Source organism: Bombina bombina, chromosome 1 (assembly GCF_027579735.1).
Source record: "Bombina bombina isolate aBomBom1 chromosome 1, aBomBom1.pri, whole genome shotgun sequence".
Classification (NCBI taxonomy): Eukaryota; Metazoa; Chordata; class Amphibia; order Anura; family Bombinatoridae; genus Bombina; species Bombina bombina.
In genome coordinates, this window is record NC_069499.1 from 230621118 (window position 1) to 230640966 (window position 19849).

General features: G+C 38.6%; 1 protein-coding gene across 1 annotated transcript in view; it reads right to left on the reverse strand.

The window, feature by feature from the left end:
• Positions 1 to 19849, reverse strand: part of PACS2 (phosphofurin acidic cluster sorting protein 2) — a 657507-nt gene that overhangs the window by 36669 nt on the left and 600989 nt on the right. The window contains exon 20 of the mRNA XM_053711716.1: positions 3357 to 3399. Coding sequence (XP_053567691.1) covers positions 3357 to 3399 — 43 coding nt within the window. The remainder of the gene's footprint in view (positions 1 to 3356; positions 3400 to 19849) is intronic.

Below are 19849 nucleotides of genomic sequence, written 5' to 3' on the forward strand. Positions count from 1 at the left end.
GTCTGTTAGAGACAGAGTCATGGACACTGAATCAATCTGGAAACCTAAAAAGGTGACCCTTGTCTGAGGAATCAAGAAACGTTTTGGTAAATTGATCCTCCAACCATGTTTTCGAAGAAACAACACTAGTTGATTTGTGTGAGCTTCTGCAGAACGTAAAGACTGAGCTAGTACCAAGATATCGTCCAAATAAGGAAACACCGCAATACCCTGTTCTCTGACTACAGAGAGTAGGGCACAAAGAACCTTTGAAAAGATTCTTGGAGCTGTTGCTAGGCCAAATGGAAGAGCAACAAATTAGTAATGCTTGTCTAGAAAAGAGAATCTCAGGAACTGATAATGTTCTGGATGAATCAGAATATGAAGGTAAGCATCTTGCAAGTCTATTGTAGACATATAATGTCCTTGCTGAACAAAAGGCAGAATAGTCCTTATAGTAACCATCTTGAAAGTTGGTACTCTTACATAACGATTCAAAATGTTCAAATCCAGAACTGGTCTGAATGAATTTTCTTTCTTTGGGACAATGAATAGATTTGAATAAAACCCCAGACCTTGTTCCTGAAAAGGAACCGGCATGATTACCCCTGAAACCTCCAGGTCTGAAACACACATCAGGAAAGCCTGAGCTTTTACTGGATTTACTGGGATGCGTGAGAGAAAAAAATCTTCTCACAGGAGGTCTTACTCTGAATCCTATTCGGTACCCCTGAGAGACAATGCTCTGAATCCATTGATTTTGGACAGAATTTGCCCAAACATCCTTGAAAAACCTAAATCTGCCCCCTACCAGCTGAGCTGGAATGAGGGCTGCACCTTCATGTGGACTTAGGGGCTGACTTTGGTTTCTTAAATGGCTTGGATTTATTCCAACTTGCGGAAGGATTCCAATTGGAAACAGTTTCCTTGGGGGAAGGATTAGGTTTTTGTTCCTTATTTTGACGAAAGGAACAAAAACGATTAGAAGCCTTAGATTTACCCTTAGATTTTTTATCCTGAGGCAAAAAATCTCCCTTCCCCCAGTAACAGTTGAAATAATAGAATCCAACAGAAAACCAAATACATTATTTCCTTGGAAAGAAAGAGATAGTAATCTAGACTTAGATGTCATATCAGCATTCCAAGATTTAAGCCACAAAGCTCTTCTAGCTAAAATAGCTAAAGACATGGATCCAACATCAATTTTGATAATATCAAAAATTGCATCACAAATAAAATGATTAGCATGTTGTAGTAAACGAACAATGCCATATAAGTCGGAATCCAATTCTTGTTGCGCTAAATTCTCCAACCAAAAAGTTGAAGCAGCTGCAACATCAGCCAAAGAAATTGCAGGCCTAAGAAGATGACTTGAATATAAATAGGCTTTCCTTAGATAAGATTCAAGCTTCCCATCTAAAGGATCTTTAAAGGAATTACTATCTTCCATAGGAATAGTGGTTCGTTTAGCAAAAGTAGAAATAGCCCCATCAACTTTGGGGATCTTTTCCCAAAACTCTATTGAAATTGCTGGTAAAGGATACAATTTTTTAAACCTTGCAGAAGGATTAAAAGGAGTACCCGGCTTATTCCATTCCTTAGAAATCATATCAGAAATAGCATCAGGAATAGGAAAAACCTCTGGAGTAAGCACAGGAGGTTTAAAAACAGAATTTAAACGTTTACTAGTTTTAATATCAAGAGGACTAGCTTCCTCAATATCCAAAGTAATTAACACTTCTTTTAACAAAGAACGCATATATTCCATTTTAAATAAATAAGTAGATTTGTCAGTGTCAATATCTGAGGAAGGATCTTCTGAATCAGATAGATCCTCATTAGAGGTGGATAATTCATTATGTTGTCGGTCATTTGAAATTTCATCAACTTTATGAGAAGTTTTAAAAGACCTCACACTTATTAGAAGGCAGAAATGCAGACAAAGCCTTCTGAATAGAATCAGTAACAAATTCTTTAAAATTCATAGGTATATCATGTACATTAGAAGTTGAAGGAACTGCAACCGGCAATGTACTATTACTCATGGACACACTATCTGCATGTAAAAGTTTATCATCGCAACTAATACAAATGACATTAGGAGATATAATCTCCACAATTTTACAACAAATGCACTTAGCTTTGGTATAACCGATGTGAGGCAGCAAAGTTCCAACAGATACTTCTGAGACAGGATCAGATTGAGACATCTTGCAAAATGTAAAAGAAAAAACAACATATAAAGCAAAATTTTCAATTTCCTTATATGACAGTTTCAGGAATGGGAAAAAATGCAAATAGCATAGCCCTCTGACATAGAAAAAGGCAAGAGACAAACAGCAATGGGGCAAATAAATAATGAAAAAAAATTTGGCTCCAAGTATGACTCACAACGTAACCTACAAATTTTTTGGCACCAACCATGTCCGGAAATGACACACTCAAGTCACTAACGACGCAACCCTGTGTGAAACCTCTGCGTCAATTACAACACCGGAAATGACAAACTTGCGTCAACGGACGTGCCTTTCGCACCAAAAAAATCTCGCGCCAAGAATGACGCAATAAAGTGTAGCATTTGGCGCACCCGCGAGCCTAAGTCAGCCCGGAATTTGAAACAAAGTAGTCAATTGAAAAAAAGACTAAACCCCAGGTAAGAAAAAAATATTTCTTAATATTAACTTTCCCCAAATATGAAACTGACAATCTGCAAAAGGAAATACATGAACCTGACTCATGGCAAATATAAGTACAATACATATATTTAGAACTTTATATAAATGCATAAAGTGCCAGACCATAGTGAGGTGTCTTAAGTAATAAAAACATACTTACCCACAAGACACCCATCCACATATAGCAAATAGCCAAACCAGTACTGAAACAGTTATCAGTAGAGGTAATGGTATATGAGAGTATATCGTCGATCTGAAAAGGGAGGTAGATGAATCTCTATGACCGATAACAAAGAACCTATGAAAAAGACCCCCGTTAGGAAAATCATTGCATTCAATAGGTGATACTTTCCACGTCCCTCTGACATTCGCTGTACTCTGAGAGGGATCGGCCTTTAAAATGCTGAGAAGCGCATGTCAACGTAGAAATCTTAGCACAAACTTACTTCACCACCTCCATAGGAGGCAAAGTTTGTAAAACTGAATTGTAGGTGTGGTGAGGGGTGTATTTATAGGCATTTTAAGGTTTGAGAAACTTTGCCCCTCCTGGTAGGATTGTATATCCCATACGTCACTAGCTCATGGACTCTTGCCAATTACATGAAAGAAAAGAAGCAGCTGATGCTATATAATGTTTCAGACATTATTCATGTGTGTGCCAGTGTGTTCATTTGCCGACATTAGTTTTGTGCAGATACTCACCCCAACAAATGGTATAAACTTCTGTGAGGTGTCTTCATCAGGGCTAGAAGATATATATAAAAAAAAAGAATTTTAAAACTACTTAACAGTGCATTAAATTCTGAAAACAAACTTCAAACCAGACTAATTAATTTTCCCCTCATATCCAGCATGCAGCAATCCACAAGCAAATATTGCAGACCTTCCTCACGATGCTCTCAAGGCAGCAGAGGATTTGCGCTGTCTGTATCAATATTTTTTGTAGCGTTTAAAGATGAAGTATTCACAAGTAATTGCTAATTAACTTATTTACCAATGCCTGAAAAAAGAATTTGGTTGTAAGATTTTAAATATTACACACAATGCACAACAACCAAAGCACTCTTGAAACAAGGTTTTTGTTAAAACACAAAGAAATCAAGTTGTCACACAAATTTATAAAACCCTGGAGTTTAAAATGCTTACTGGAAATTCAAATAAAATTTGCACCACCCCACTTCTGCCACAAATGCAAAATGCAAGCACAAAGGAACATAAAATAAAAATAAAAAAAGAACAAAACAAAACTCTACCTCTTAATTTAATCACAAAAAGTTATACAGGTGGCCCTCGTTTTACAACGGTTCAATTTACACCGTTTCAGAATAACAACCTTTTTTTCCAGTCATGTGACCGCTATTGAAAAGCATTGAGAAGCAGTGCATTTATTAAAATAGCCAGTAGGTGGAGCTGTCCGCTTGTGTTGCAGCAAAGCCAAGCAAGCTGAAATTAATCAGTTTAACCAGACCTGAGCTATCGAGCAGATTTCAAAGGCACAAGATCTTCCTGTCTATAACTCAGTCCAGATTGGAATGCATAGAAAGAACTGTTTGCAGAAAAATGCAAATGAAGTCTGTTGTGTGATTATTTTATTAGGTTTATAATGCTGTCTAGCAAATGTTTTTGTTCAATTATATATTTTGTGTTGTATGATTATTTTATTCGGTGTATAATGCTGTCTAACATTTAAATTCTTCATTTCAAAGCTTTAAAAATAATGTATTAGGTGTTACTTATGACAATTTTGAGAGGGGCCTGGAACCTATCTCCCTCACTTCCCATTGACTTACATTATAAACTTGGTTTCAATTTACAACGGTTTCGATTTACAACCATTCCTTCTGGAACCTAACCCCGGCGTAAACTGAGGGCTACCTGTATATTTTTTTAAACACTATCTGAATTCTGCGTCTTATTAGAGTTTAAGAAAAAGTAATTATGAGCCACAATACAGTTCTTTTCTATCACTCATATCATAGCATTCCAACAGAAGGAAAAGGATTGAGTTGAAGTTGAGCATAGGCCTGCTACTGCCGAGTCTGTGTTGGTTTGAGAGACAGGTGCAAAGTTTCTAAGTCAATTATAGAAGGCACATGAATCTGAGGCGTTAAGGGGCTCTTTGGTAGGTTGATTCATGACTGTAAAGCATTTCTTTCATGGTGGTGAGAGGTCACAATCCGGTTACATATGGGAATTATATTCCTAACACTATGAGGAGGCAAAGTTTCCCAAACCCCAAGAGCCCTATAAAACCCCTCCCACCTCACACATACCTTAGTCAAAGGTATAGCCAAGTAGTGAGGTTAAAAATGAATAAGAGCCAAAAAGAAGCAGGGAAAAAGGATATGCTTAAAACAAATCAACCCCAAGTAAAGGGTGGGGGCTCCAGGACTCTCGGCACAATGAAAGAAATGAATTTATAAGGCAAGTATTAATGATGTTTTCTTTCATATAGATGGCGAGAGTCCACGATCCGTTACATATGGGAACGAATACCCAAGCTGTGGTAGTCCATAAGAAACAATAAAAGGAGAGATTTAAAAAACAGAATTTATGCTTACCTGATAAATTACTTTCTCCAACGGTGTGTCCGGTCCACGGCGTCATCCATTACTTGTGGGATATTCTCTTCCCTAACAGGAAATGGCAAAGAGCACAGCAAAAGCTGTCCATATAGCCCCTCCTTGGCTCCGCCCTCCCAGTCATTCGACCGACGGTTAGGAGAAAAAAAGGAGAAACTATAGGGTGCCGTGGTGACTGTAGTGTATAGAGAAAGAAATTTTTCAAACCTGATTAAAAAACCAGCGCGGGCCGTGGACCGGACACACCGTTGGAGAAAGTAATTTATTAGGTAAGCATAAATTCTGTTTTCTCCAACATTGGTGTGTCCGGTCCACGGCGTCATCCATTACTTGTGGGAACCAATACCAAAGCTTTAGGACACGGATGAAGGGAGGGAGCAAATCAGGTTACCTAAACGGAAGGCACCACGGCTTGCAAGACCTTTCTCCCAAAAACAGCCTCCGAAGAAGCAAAAGTATCAAATTTGTAAAATTTGGCAAAAGTGTGCAGAGAAGACCAAGTCGCTGCCTTACATATCTGATCAACAGAAGCCTCGTTCTTGAAGGCCCATGTGGAAGCAACAGCTCTAGTGGAGTGAGCTGTGATTCGTTCAGGAGGCTGCCGTCCGGTAGTTTCATAAGCCAATCAGATAATGCTTTTCAGCCAGAAAGACAGAGAGGTAGCCGTAGCTTTTTGTCCTCTCCTCTTACCAGAGTAAACGACAAACAAAGATGAGGTTTGTCTAAAATCCTTAGTTGCTTCTAAATAGAACTTTAAAGCACGAACTACATCTAAATTGTGTAACAAACGTTCCTTCTTTGAAACTGGATTCGGACACAGAGAAGGAACAACTATTTCCTGGTTAATATTCCTGTTGGAAACAACTTTCGGAAGAAAACCAGGCTTAGTACGCAAAACGACCTTATCTGCATGGAACACCAGAAAGCAGATAATTCAGAAACTCTTCTTGCAGAAGAAATAGCAACCAAAAACAGAACTTTCCAAGATAGTAACTTGATATCTATGGAATGTAGAGGTTCAAACGGAACCCCTTGAAGAACTGAAAGAACTAAATTTAGACTCCAAGGAGGAGTCAAAGGTCTGTAAACAGGCTTGATTCTGACCAAAGCCTGTACAAAAGCTTGTATATCTGGCACAGCTGCCAGTCGTATGTGTAACAAGACAGATAAAGCAGAAATCTGTCCTTTTAGAGAACTCGCTGACAATCCCTTATCCAAACCGTCTTGAAGAAAGGAGAGGATCTTAGGAATTTTAATCTTACTCCAGGAGAATCCCTTGGATTCACACCAACAGATATATCTTTTCCATATTTTATGGTAAATCTTTCTAGTCACAGGTTTTCTGGCTTGGACCAGAGTATCTATCACAGAATCTGAAAACCCACGCTTGGATAAAATCAAACGTTCAATTTCCAAGCAGTCAGCTGTAGAGAAACTAGATTTGGATGTTCGAATGGACCTTGTATTAGAAGATCCTGTCTCAAAGGTAGCTTCCATGTTGGAGCCGATGACATATTCACCAGGTCTGCATACCAAGTCCTGCGCGGCCACGCAGGAGCTATCAGAATCACCGATGCCTTCTCCTGTTTGATCCTGGCTACAAGCCTGGGGAGGAGAGGGAACGGTGGAAACGCATAAGCTAGGTTGAACGACCAAGGCGCCACTAATGCATCCACTAGAGTCGCCTTGGGATCCCTGGATCTGGACCCGTAGCAAGGAACCTTGAAGTTCTGACGGGATGCCATCAGATCCATGTCTGGAATGCCCCATAATTGAGTCAACTGGGCAAACACCTCCGGGTGGAGTTCCCACTCCCCCGGATGGAAAGTCTGACGACTCAGGTAATCCGCCTCCCAGTTGTCTACTCCTGGGATGTGGATTGCAGATAGATGGCAGGAGTGATCCTCCGCCCATTTGATGATTTTGGATACCTCTCTCATCGCCAAGGAACTCTTTGTTCCCCCCTGATGATTGATGTAAGCTACAGTCGTCATGTTGTCCGACTGGAATCTTATGAATCCGGTCTTCGTTAGTTGAGGCCAAGCCTGGAGAGCATTGAATATCGCTCTCAGTTCCAGTATGTTTATCGGAAGAAGAGACTCTTCCCGAGACCATAGACCCTGAGCTTTCAGGGAGTCCCAGACCGCGCCCCAGCCTAATAGACTGGCGTCGGTCGTGACAATGACCCACTTTGGTCTGCGGAAACTCATTCCCTGAGACAGGTGATCCTGGGACAACCACCAACTGAGTGAGTCTCTGGTTATCTGGTCTACTTGAATCTTTGGGGACAAGTCTGTATAATCCCCATTCCACTGCTTGAGCATGCACAGTTGTAATGGTCTTAGATGAATTCGAGCAAAAGGAACTATATCCATTGCTGCCACCATCAACCCTACTACTTCCATGCACTGAGCTATGGAAGGCTGTAGAATAGAGAGAAGAACTTGACAAGCGTTTCGAAGCTTTGACTTTCTGACTTCTGTCAAGAAGATCTTCATTTCTAAAGAATCTATTATTGTTCCCAAAAAGGGAACTCTTGTCGACGGATAAAGGGAACTCTTTTCTACGTTCACCTTCCACCCGTGAGATCTGAGAAAGGCTAGAACGATGTCTGTATGAGCCTTTGCCTTGGAAAGAGACGACGCTTGAATTAAAATGTCGTCCAGGTAAGGTGCCACTGCAATGCCCCTTGGTCTTAGAACCGCTAGAAGGGACCCGAGCACTTTTGTGAAAATTCTGGGAGCAGTGGCTAGTCCGAATGTAAGAGCCACGAACTGATAATGTTTGTCCAGAAAGGCGAAACCTTAGGAACTGATGATGATCTTTGTGGATAGGAATATGTAGATACGCATCCTTTAAATCCACGGTAGTCATATATTGACCCTCCTGGATTGCAGGTAAAATTGTTCGAATGGTTTCCATTTTGAACGATCTTTTTTGGGAACTACAAACAGATTTGAGTAAAACCCCTGACCTTGTTCCACAGTTGGAACTGGGTGTATCACTCTCATCTTTAACAGGTCTTCTACACAATGTAAGAATGCCTGTCTCTTTATTTGGTTTGAAGATAAGTGAGAAATGTGGAACCTTCCCCTTGGGGGTAGTTCCTTGAATTCTAGAAGATAACCCTGAGAGACTATTTCTAGTGCCCAGGGATCCTGAACATCTCTTGCCCAAGCCTGAGCAAAGAGAGAGAGTCTGCCCCCTACTAGATCCGGTCCCGGATCGGGGGCTACCCCTTCATGCTGTTTTGGTAGCAGCAGCAGGTTTCTTGGCTTGTTTACCCTTGTTCCAGCCTTGCATTGGTTTCCATGCTGGTTTAGTCTGGGAAGCGTTACCCTCTTGTCTAGAGGCTGCAGAGTTAGAAGCCGGTCCGTTCCTGAAGTTGCGAAAGGAACGAAAATTGGACTTATTCTTAGCCTTGAAAGGCCTATCTTGTGGGAGGGCATGGCCCTTTCCCCCAGTGATATCTGAAATAATTTCCTTCAATTCTGGCCCAAAAAGGTTCTTACCTTTGAAAGGAATATTAAGCAATTTTGTCTTGGAAGATACATCCGCCGTCCAAGACTTTAGCCAGAGCGCTCTACGCGCCACAATTGCAAACCCTGAATTTTTCGCCGCTAATTTCGCTAACTGTAAAGCGGCGTCTAAAAAAAAAGGAATTAGCTAACTTAAGTGCGTGAATTCTGTCCATGACCTCCTCATATGGAGTCTCCCTACTGAGCGACTTTTCCAGTTCCTCGAACCAGAACCACGCCGCTGTAGTGACAGGAATAATGCACAAAATAGGTTGAAGGAGGTATCCTTGCTGTACAAAAATCTTTTTAAGCAAGCCCTCCAATTTTTTATCCATAGGATCTTTGAAAGCACAATTGTCCTCAATGGGAATGGTCGTGCGTTTGGCTACTGTAGAAACCGCCCCCTCGACCTTAGGGACTGTTTGCCATGTGTCCTTCCTGGGGTCAACCATGGGGAACAATTTCTTAAATATAGGAGGAGGGACAAAAGGTATGCCTGGCTTCTCCCACTCCTTATTCACAATGCCTGCCACCCTTTTAGGTATCGGAAAGGCATCAGGGTGCACCGGGACCTCTAAGAACTAAACACCACATACTCTTCACCATCTCCGTGGAGATGCTACTTGTTCAGAGCGGCAAAGAGAATGACTGGGGGGGCGGAGCCAAGGAGGGGCTATATGGACAGCTTTTGCTGTGCTCTTTGCCATTTCCTGTTAGGGAAGAGAATATCCCACAAGTAATGGATGACGCTGTGGACCGGACACACCAATGTTGGAGAAAACAGCTTTTTTTTGCTGAGAAATTAAATTCACAGCCCAAAAGAAGAAAACCTCATAATAAACTAAAAACAAACATGCATAATCAGTAAACTGAGACAAGTACCAGAAGGACCTTTAGACAAAAGGTCTGACCGCAGAGGAAGAGGTCAAGACGGATAACTAGACATTTGAACCAGACCCACATGCCATGCTTGGGGCAATTAGGATTACAACAGACTTTTCTAGTCTTATTTTGAAAATTACTCTGGAAAAAGGAACCAGTGGAGAAAACAGATAGCATGTTGAAATGACCAAGTAACTACTAGAGCATCCACTACCTCTGCTTAAGGATTCCTAGATTTTGCAAAGTACCTGGAAAGTTTGATGTAGAAACGAGAGACTCTCAGATCCATCTGCTTGTGGATCTTTGGGGCCTATCAGAAATAGAACACATCCTAATGAAGAAACCACTCCCCTGGATGTAGAGACTAATAACTGAGAAACGCTGCCTCCCATTGTTAATGCTTGAGATGTGAATCATAAGATTTAGGCAAGAATTGACTTCTGCCCAAGAGAAAATCCGAGACACCTCCATCAAGGATACGAAACCGAGTTCCCCTAAAGGTTGACAGAAGTTACTATTATGACATTGTCTGTCTGGAAATGGAGATAAGACACCCTTATTAACAGAGGCCAAGCTTTAAAGTGAAGGTAAAGTTACCTATATGCCGAACTGTATTAGTAATTGGTGTTCAAAAATAATATGACTTTCATTCATAATTTTTCTCAATTTTGCTGCTGAATAAAATTATCGACGTTTTTACTCACTTATTTTCTGTCCGCAAATTCAACCCGTTGCTTGTTTGTTTTTTTCCTTAGTTGGTCCCGTTTTTTGAGTAGCCTATTGAAAACCTGGCCGTTAGGCGGCCGTCAATTGTCGTCATCCGCCTCCTGGATGATCTGCGCATGCGCTATATATATTTTTTTATCTTGGAACCCACGCACGCACCCGTTTTGCGCATGCGTATTCTTATTGTGCCTGAATCCCCATATTACATAAAAGGATTCGCTGATTAGCGCACGCGCAATAAGGGGTGAGATCACAGATTTTTGTGAACACGCCTTTGACTGATGTTTAGAGCGTGTGGGACCAGAAAATAAGGAAATAGTGGCTGGGAGGAGTCAACATCGGAACGGTGGTGAATAAAAAAAAATCTTTTATTTCATAAATGTAAAAGAAATTGGGATACAAAGTTAGCGATCTGCTTACTGAATGCTTGACAAATTCATTATTGTATTCAGAAGGTTTAAACTTTACCTTCACTTTAAGGGTCCTGAAAATTGCATGGAGTTCTGTAATATTGATTGGAAACCTTGCCTCTGAGGATCCCAAACCCTGTGCTGTCAGAGACCCCAAACAGCTCTCCAACCTGAAAATGTGCATGTGTGGTAATTGCAGATCAGGTAGGATGAGTAAGAAGCCTCCAGAATAATAAATAGATGATTCAGCTGCCAAGTCAGACTGGTTTATATTTGAATCTAAAATATTTTTTGAGATAGCTGGGTATAAACCTTGCGTAATTGACGCAACATAAAAAGCTGAAGAGGTCTCATGTGAAATTGAGCAAATTAAATGTTATCTGAAACTAATTATGAGACCTAGTACTTCTATTCACAGAGCCACTGCAGGGAGTGAGAGAGACTGAAAGTTCAGATAGAGTAGAGACGGATAACACTGGTATTAACCTGTTACAGAAAAATTAATGGACACTGAATTTGTTTGAAGAAACAACAAATAGTTGTTTTGTGTGAAATTCTGTTAAAGAAAAGGACTGAGCTTAAAGGGACACTGAACCCAATTTTTTTATTTCATGATTCAGATTGAACATGCAATTTTTTTTAATATTTTTATTTATGAACCAAAATATAATTCAAAAATCAGAAATAGTACATTTGTTATCTTGTACAAAAAACAAAAATAAAGACAAAACTACAAGGCTATTAAAGCACAATATGGCGCAATGGCCTTGCTTAATTTAAACAATATTATGTTAATTTTGCTTAACATACATATTTAGAATTATGTTAATTACCATTCATAGTATTGTTACATCTTATACATTTATCCTTGAAGATGTCTTGAACCAAAACATAGTTAATAAAAATCAGAAATAATACATTTTTTATTTTATACAGAAAAATAAAAAAAATAAAGACAGAAATACAAAACTATTAAAGCACAATGTGACATAATGGCCTTGCTTAGTTTAAACAATACTATGTCAATTCTACTTAACGTACATATTTAAGATTATGTTAATTACCATTCATAGTGTTGTTACATCTTATACATTTATCTATGAAAGTGTCTTGGGGTTTCATTCACTTTTTCAGTCCCACCCCGTTTCTCCCCCCCCCATGTGTGAAGAATAAAAACCATAATAACAACGGAGAAAAAAAAATAAAAATAAAAAAGGTTCAAAGAAAGACCCTTCCTTCCTATCTCATTCGCTCTCTCGCTGACCCATTCCTGCTATCTACCAATTCCCTAATAAAACTATTTCTGTATTTTGAAAAGGGAAGATTATATGGTTTATTTCTGTGGAGGAAAATATTTTTAAAAATATTGCCCAGTTATCGAAAAACCTTTTGATATCCTGTTCGTTGTCTATATTTGTATCCCTTTGTTCTAATATGCACTGTTTTTTCATGCAGTTTTTCACTTCAGAGAGAGATGGAATTGACCGGGTCTTCCATTTTTTTTTACAGATTAAATATCTAGTGGCTAGAATGGTAGAAATTACAACTTTTTCACTTGTTTTGTTTGCCAGATTCTTCCCTTAAGCAGAATACTATCTGATATAATGTTAGAGAAAGAGGGGCTATTTTTAGTACATTTTTTAACCAGTATTCCACTTTGAGCCAAAGGGTCCTGACTTTTGGACAGTACCATACCATATGTAGGGAATTGGCTGCAAAGTATGAGCATTTAGGACATTTATAAAACCCTAAGTTAGCACACCTGTAGCCTTTCTCGGGGGTGAAATATGCCCCATGAAGAAATTTAACATGGGCCTCTCGCCATGTAGCCGAAAGTGTATTCTGAGTAACCTTTTTAATTGAAAGTTGAAGAGTTTTTATTTCTATGTTGCTCTGAGCAGTTAATGTGTTCCAATATGCAGTCAGTTGTGTTAGAACAGGGGCACCTTTATTTAAACCTAGGAAGTGATAACATGGTGTAATAGACATACGACCACTCCTAGTTAATATCAACCAGTCTTCAAGTTTACCTATATTCCAGTTCCAGCGCAAAATGCCTAAGTTGCAGATATGCGAAGAAATCTTTATTTGGCAGGCCGAATTCTATATTTAATTCTTGAAATGATTTAATACAGTGTCTCTCTTTATCTATTATTTGATGAACCTTATTTAAACCAGCAGAATGCCATCTCTTAAAGACACCAGAGTAAATACCTGCCTGAAATGTAGGATTTCCTAGTATCGGAAGATATGGAGAAGCTTTGCTATTTATTGAAAAAAGCTTTGCTATTTTTTGTCATGCTTTAAGCGGATTGTAAATTGTTTTAAGCTTCTTAATTTCTGTCGGGATTTCTTTTAGATCTAGATGATAATGACAGGTTTTGCCAGTTCTTAAGTTTTTCTTTGATCACTTTCAGCACTGGGGGAATATTGAAATTGTAAAGATTCGCAATTTAGACCGGGATATGGATCCCTAGATATTTAAAGGAGTCCGTAACCTGCCGAAGCGGGATATTTGTTACAGAGTTTTCATTATCCCTAAGCCAAAATATTTCAGATTTCGTGTAGTTTACTTTATATCCCGAGAAGGAACCAAGATGGTCCACTATATAAAAAAGCTTCGGCATATTTAATTTAGTATTTGTCATGTAAACAAGCAGATCATCTGCATAGAGCCTAATTTTAATTTCATGGTTATGAATTTTAATACCATCAAGAGATTGTCTTATTTTAATTGCCAGAGGTTCGATGGCAATATTAAAAAAAAGCGGGGAGAGAGGGCAACCCTGACGCGTCCCTCTACCTAGAAAAATAGGGGAAGAAAAGTTATTATTTACTATCAGTTTTGTAGCAGGTTGGGTATAAAGGTTTGCTATGAAATCAGTAAACTTGCCCCTGATAAGAGCATGCAATTTTAAGCAACTTTCTAATTTACTTCTATTATCAAATTTTCTTCGTTCTCTTGCTATCTTTATTTGAAAAAGAAGGCATCTAAGCTTTTTTTTGGATTCAGAACTCTGGATAGCACTTTTTTTTATTGGTGGCTGAATTTATCCACCAATCAGTAAGGACAACCCAGGTTGATCACCAAAAATGGGCCGGCATCTAAACTTACATTCTTGGATTTCAAATAAAGATACCAAGAGAATGAAGAAAATTTGATAAGAGTAAATTAGAAAGTTGCTTAAAATTGCATGCTCTATCTGAGTCACAAAAGAAAAAATTTGGGTACAGTGTCCCTTTAACTTCAGAGATCAGACGGGATAGGGTGCATTCGGTGCAGTAGGCTGGAATTGTAGCTAGACCATTGTGGAAGAGCAACAACGTTTTTCCAGAAAAGTAAATCTCAGAAACTGATGTTTCGAGTAAATTGGATTAGCAAGGTAATCATCCTTTAATCTAATATGGACATAAACTGACCTTATTTAAGGTAGAATAGCTGTATACGTTCCATTCTAAAAGATTGAATTCTTACAAACTGTTGAGAGTTCAAGATCCAAAATTGGTCTAAAGGTGTCTTCCTTCTTGGGGGCAATGAACAGATTTGATTAAAATCCCATTCCCTGTTCTTACACTAAACTGGAACAATTATTCCCATATCTCAACAGAGGCCAAGATTAAAGGGCCCTGATATTTGAGACAGTTTGAAGAATTTTTTTTTTTTTTTTTATGGATAGAAAAAAAACCCCCTCTCTTTTGGAGGCCTTGTTCTTAAAAACAATGCGATCTTCTTGAGAATAATGTTCTGAAAACAGAGGTCTGGGACAGACTGAACCCAAGCCTCCTGATTAAAATGGCCCCCTAGCAGGATTACTGGATCTGGGGCCGCTCTTAAAATACATTTCCCTGCTTACTCTGAGAGTAGGAGTGGTATTTAAATGCTGAAACACAAGGTATTTAAGCATATGTGTGTATGCTACTGAAATAGTAGTTTTGGAGGAGGCAACTGACGTCTTATCCTGTTTGGACACCCCTGTTAAAATGTCAGGTTTCTGTGCTGTAAAAAAATAAGACAAAGATTAATCATTTCAGAACTTTTTCCACCTTTAATGTGACCTATAAACTGTACAACTCAATTGAAAAAACAAACTGAAATATTTTAGGTAAAGGTAAATAAAAATAAAATAATATGGTTGCATAAGTGTGAACACCCTTTTATAACTGGGGATGTAGCTGTGTTCCGAATTAAGCAATCACATTCAAAATCATGTTAAATAGGAGTCAGTACACACCTGTCATCATTTAAAGTGCCTCTGATTAACCCCAAATAAAGTTCAGCTGTTCTAGTAGGTCTTTCCTGACATTTTGTTAGTCACATCCTACAGCAAAAGCCATGGTCCGCAGAGAGCTTATAAAGCATCAGAGGGATCTCATTGTTAAAAGGTATCAGTCAGGAGAAGGGTACAAAAGAATTTCCAAGGCATTAGATATACCATGGAACACAGTGAAGACAGTCATCATCAAGTGAAGAAAATATGGTGCAACAGTGACATTACTAAGAACTGGATGTCCCTCCAAAATTGATGAAAAGACAAGAAGAAAACTGGTCTGGGAGGCTGCCAAGAGGCCTACAGCAACATTAAAGGAGCTGCAGGAATATCTGGCAAGTACTGGCTGTGTGGTACATGTGACAACAATCGCCCGTATTCTTCATATGTCTGGGCTATGGGGTAGAGTGGCAAGATGGAATCATTTTCTTACAAAAAAAATCCAAGCCCGGCTAAATTTTGCAAAAACACATCTGAAGTTTCCCAAAAGCATGTTGCAAAAGGTGTTATGGTCTGATGAAACCAAAGTTGAACTTTTTGGCCATAATTCCAAAAGATATGTTTGGCGCAAAAACAACACTGCATATCACCAAAAGAACACATACCCACAGTGAAGCATGGTGGTGTCAGCATCATGCTTTGGGTCTGTTTTTCTTCAGCTGGAACTGGGGCCTTAGTCAAGCTAGATGGAATAATGAACAGTTCCAAATACCAGAAAATATTGGCACAAAACCTTCAGGCTTCTGCTAGAAAGCTGAACATGAAGAGGAACTTCATCTTTCAGCATGACAACGACCCAAAGCATACATCCAAATCAACAAAGGAATGGCTTCACCAGAAGGAGATTAAAGTTTTGGGATGGCCCAGCCAGAGCCCAGACCTGAATCCAAATCAAAATCTGTGAGGTGATCTAAAGAGGGCTGTGCACAGGAGATGCCCTTGCATTCTGACAGATTAAGAGTGTTTTTGCAAAGAAGAGTGGGCAAATCTTGCCAAGTCAAGATGTGCCATGCTGAAAAACTCATACCCAAAAAGACTGAGTGCTGTAATAAAATCAAAAGGTACTTCAATAAAGTATTAGTTTAAGGGTGTTCACACTTATGCAACCATATTATTTTATTTTTTTATTTTTATTGTCCTTTACTTAAAAGATTTCAGTTTGTTTTTCAATTGAGTTGTACAGTTTATAGGTCACATTAAAGGTGAAAAAGTTCTGAAATGATTTATCTTTGTCTCAGTTTTTTAAATCACAGAAACCAGGGGTGTGTAGACGTGTGTGTGTGTGTGTGTGTGTGTATGTGTACACATACACATATACACACACCTCCCACCTCACTCATACCTCAGTTTAACGTATAGCCAAGTAGTGAGGTATAGAAAAAGGAGTAAAAAGCACACAAAAAGAGGAACTGGAAAAACAATGTGCTTTATACAAAAAAAATCATAACCACAAAAAATAGGGTGGGTCTCATGGACTCTTCCCACTATGAAAGAAATTAATTTATCAGGTAAGTTCTTACATAAATGATGTTTTCTTTTATGTAAGTGGCATTAGTCCATGAGTTAGTGACATATGGGATATAATACTCAAGATGTGGAAGTCCACGAGTCACGAAAAGAGGGAGGGATAAAATAAAAACAGCTATATCCGCTGAGAAATTAAATCCAAAAAAATTAAGTTTTCTTAAGAATTTAAAAAACTCAAATCAAAAGGCACTAGAATCAAACTGAGACAGCTGCCTGAAAAACCTTTCTACCAAAGGTTGCTTCCGAAGAAGCAAACACATCAAAATGGTAACATTTTGTAAATGTATGCCAAGACCACCAAGTCACGAGTTGTTGGTTACACTAACTTATTGTTTGAATACACAGTAACTCCTGTGGTTTCATTTATATACATACGCTCCATTTTAGATATTGGGCTGTACATATGACTGTGGAGATATACCTCTAATCTGTGGAGCAACCAATATTCTAACTGTGACCCACGGGCACAGTAACATGTAATTTATATATTTAAGTGCAAACTACACATAACTTACAAGGTATTAATACCTAGCCATACTACTACTGCTGCAATACTCTATCACAGAGTACATAAGGGTAAAATTTATTTTAGTATCCATATAATACTCAGTGAGGTATACAACATATGAGTACACACTTTAACTGAAGAGTGGCCCCTAATAGGTTTGGCCCCATTTTGCAGGGATGTTAGCCCATAGCAGATTACAAATATACCTTTATTATTAAGATTTACCACAAATCCTCTTTAGGTGGGAGTTACTATACATATAATCAATTCAGGATAAGAATTTGTAACTATCCACCCTTTCCACTACATTAATTTAAAACCCACTTTTACTTGCTGCAACTGTTTTTATTGTGTGCAACCCTTTTTAAATAAACTAATAAAGTTGATATATTTTAAAACCTATATACACTAAGTCCATACATATGAGGGTAGAGTGCTTTTATATATTAGATTATATCCCATACATTTAAATATAGTGTTCCCTCAAAGTAACAAGAGTGGTGCCATTGCTCATCTCTCAAAAGGAACAACAATTTCCCTATTAATGTTGTTAAAAATTTAAACGAAGTCCACAAAACAGCTTTATCTTTATGGAAAATCAGATAAGGAAACTCACAAGAGCAGACAATTCAGAAACTCTTCTAGCAGAAGAGATAGCCAAAAGTAAATGTAATATCCAGAGAATGCATAGGCTCAAAAGGAGGAGCCTGTAAAATCTTCAATACCAAATTGAGACTCCAAGGGAGGAGAATAGATTTAATAACAGGTTTGATACGAATCAAAGCCTGAACAAAACAGTAAATATTGGGAAGCTTAGCAATCTTTCTATGAAATAAGACAGAAAGATCAGAGATTTGTCATTTCAAAGTATTTGCAGACAACCCTTTATCCAAACCATCCTGAAGAAACTGTAAAATCCTAGGAATTCTGAAACAGAATAATCCGAGAAATAATCAGTTGCCCAATTGTCTACACCTGGGATATGAATCACAGAAATTTGACAAGAGTTGGATTCCGCCTAAGAAAGTATACAAGATACTTCTTTCATTGCTGAAGGACTGCGAGTGCCTCCTTGATGATTAACATATGCCACTGTTGTGATATTGTCTGTCTGAAAACGAACGTAAAGTTCACTTTTCAATAGAGGCCAAGCCTGAAGAGCTCTGAAAATAGAACAGAGTTGTAAAATATTGATTGGTAACCTCGCCTCTTGAGGATTCCAAAGGTGATGGTTTAACCACCAAGTCAGAGAGAGTTGAGTGTTGGGATTTAAGTATATCAACTGTGATATCTAAGTATAAACCCTGCACCATTGGTGCAACATGCAAAGCTGTAGAGGTTTCATATGAAAATGAGCAAAGGGGATCGCGTCCAATGCTGCAGTAATGAGACCTAAAATATTAATGCACATAGCCACTGAAGGGAATGATAGAGACTGAAGGTTTAGACAAGCTAAAACCAACTTCACTCGTCTCTTGTCTGTTAGAAAAAGAGTCATGGACACTGAATCTATCTGGAAACCTAAAAAGGTGACCCTTGTCTGAGGAATCAAGAAACTCTTTTGTAAATTGATCCTCCAACCATGTCTCTGAAGAAACCACACTAGTTGTTTCGTGTGAGATTCTAGATAGTACCAAGATATTGTCCAAATAAGGAAACACCAAAATACCCTGCTCCCTGATAACAGATAGAAGGGCACCGAGAACCTTCGAGAAAATTCTTGGAGCTGTCGCTAGGCCAAACGGAAGAGCGACAAATTGGTAATGCTCGTCTAGAAAAGAGAATATGAGAAAATGATAGTGGTCTGGATGAATCGGAATGTAAAAATAAGCATCCTGTAAGTCTATTGTGGACATGAAATGACCTTGCTGAACAAAAGGCAGAATAGTCCTTATAGTCACCATCTTACAAAACTATTTAAAATTTTCAGATCCAGGATTGGTCTGAACAAATCTTTCTTTGGGACAATGAACAGATTTGAATAAAAACCCAAACCCTGTTCCTTGCGACAATCACCCCTGAAAGCTCTAGATCTGAAACACACTTCCGAAAAGCCTGAGCCTTCACAGGGTTTGTTGGAACATGAGAAAGAAAGAATCTTTCCCATGGGAAGTCTTATTCTGAAACCTATTTGATACTCTTGAGAAACAATATCCTGAATCCAGATTTTGAACAGAAACTGCCCAAATGTCTTGAAATAATTTCAATCTGCCCCCCCACCTTCATGCAGTCTTAGGGGCTGGATTTGGTTTCTTATAAGGCTTGGATTTATTTAGACACCATGTCAGCATTCCAAGATTTAAGCCATAAAGCTCTTCTAGTTAGAATATCTAAAGACATAGATTAAATATCAATTTTAATGACATAAAATATAGCATCACAAATGAAATGATTAGCATGTTGAAGTAAAAGAACAATGCTAGACAGTTCAGGATCTGATAACTGCTGTGCTAAGCTGCCCAACCCAAAAGTTGAAGCAGCAGCAACATCAGCCATAGAAATAGCAGGTCCGAGAATATAGCCAGTATGTAAATATGCTCTTCTAAGATAAGATTCAATCTTCCTATCTAAAGGATCCTTAAAAGAAGTACTATCTTCCATAGGAATAGTAGTACCTTTGGCAAGAGTGGAAATAGCCCCATCAACCTAAGGGACTTTTTCCCAAAACTTTAAATTGGCCATAGGTAAAGGATACAGCTTCTTAAACCTAGAAGAAGGGTTAAAAGTAGTACCAGGCTTAGACCATTCTTTAGTAATCATATTAGAGATAGCAT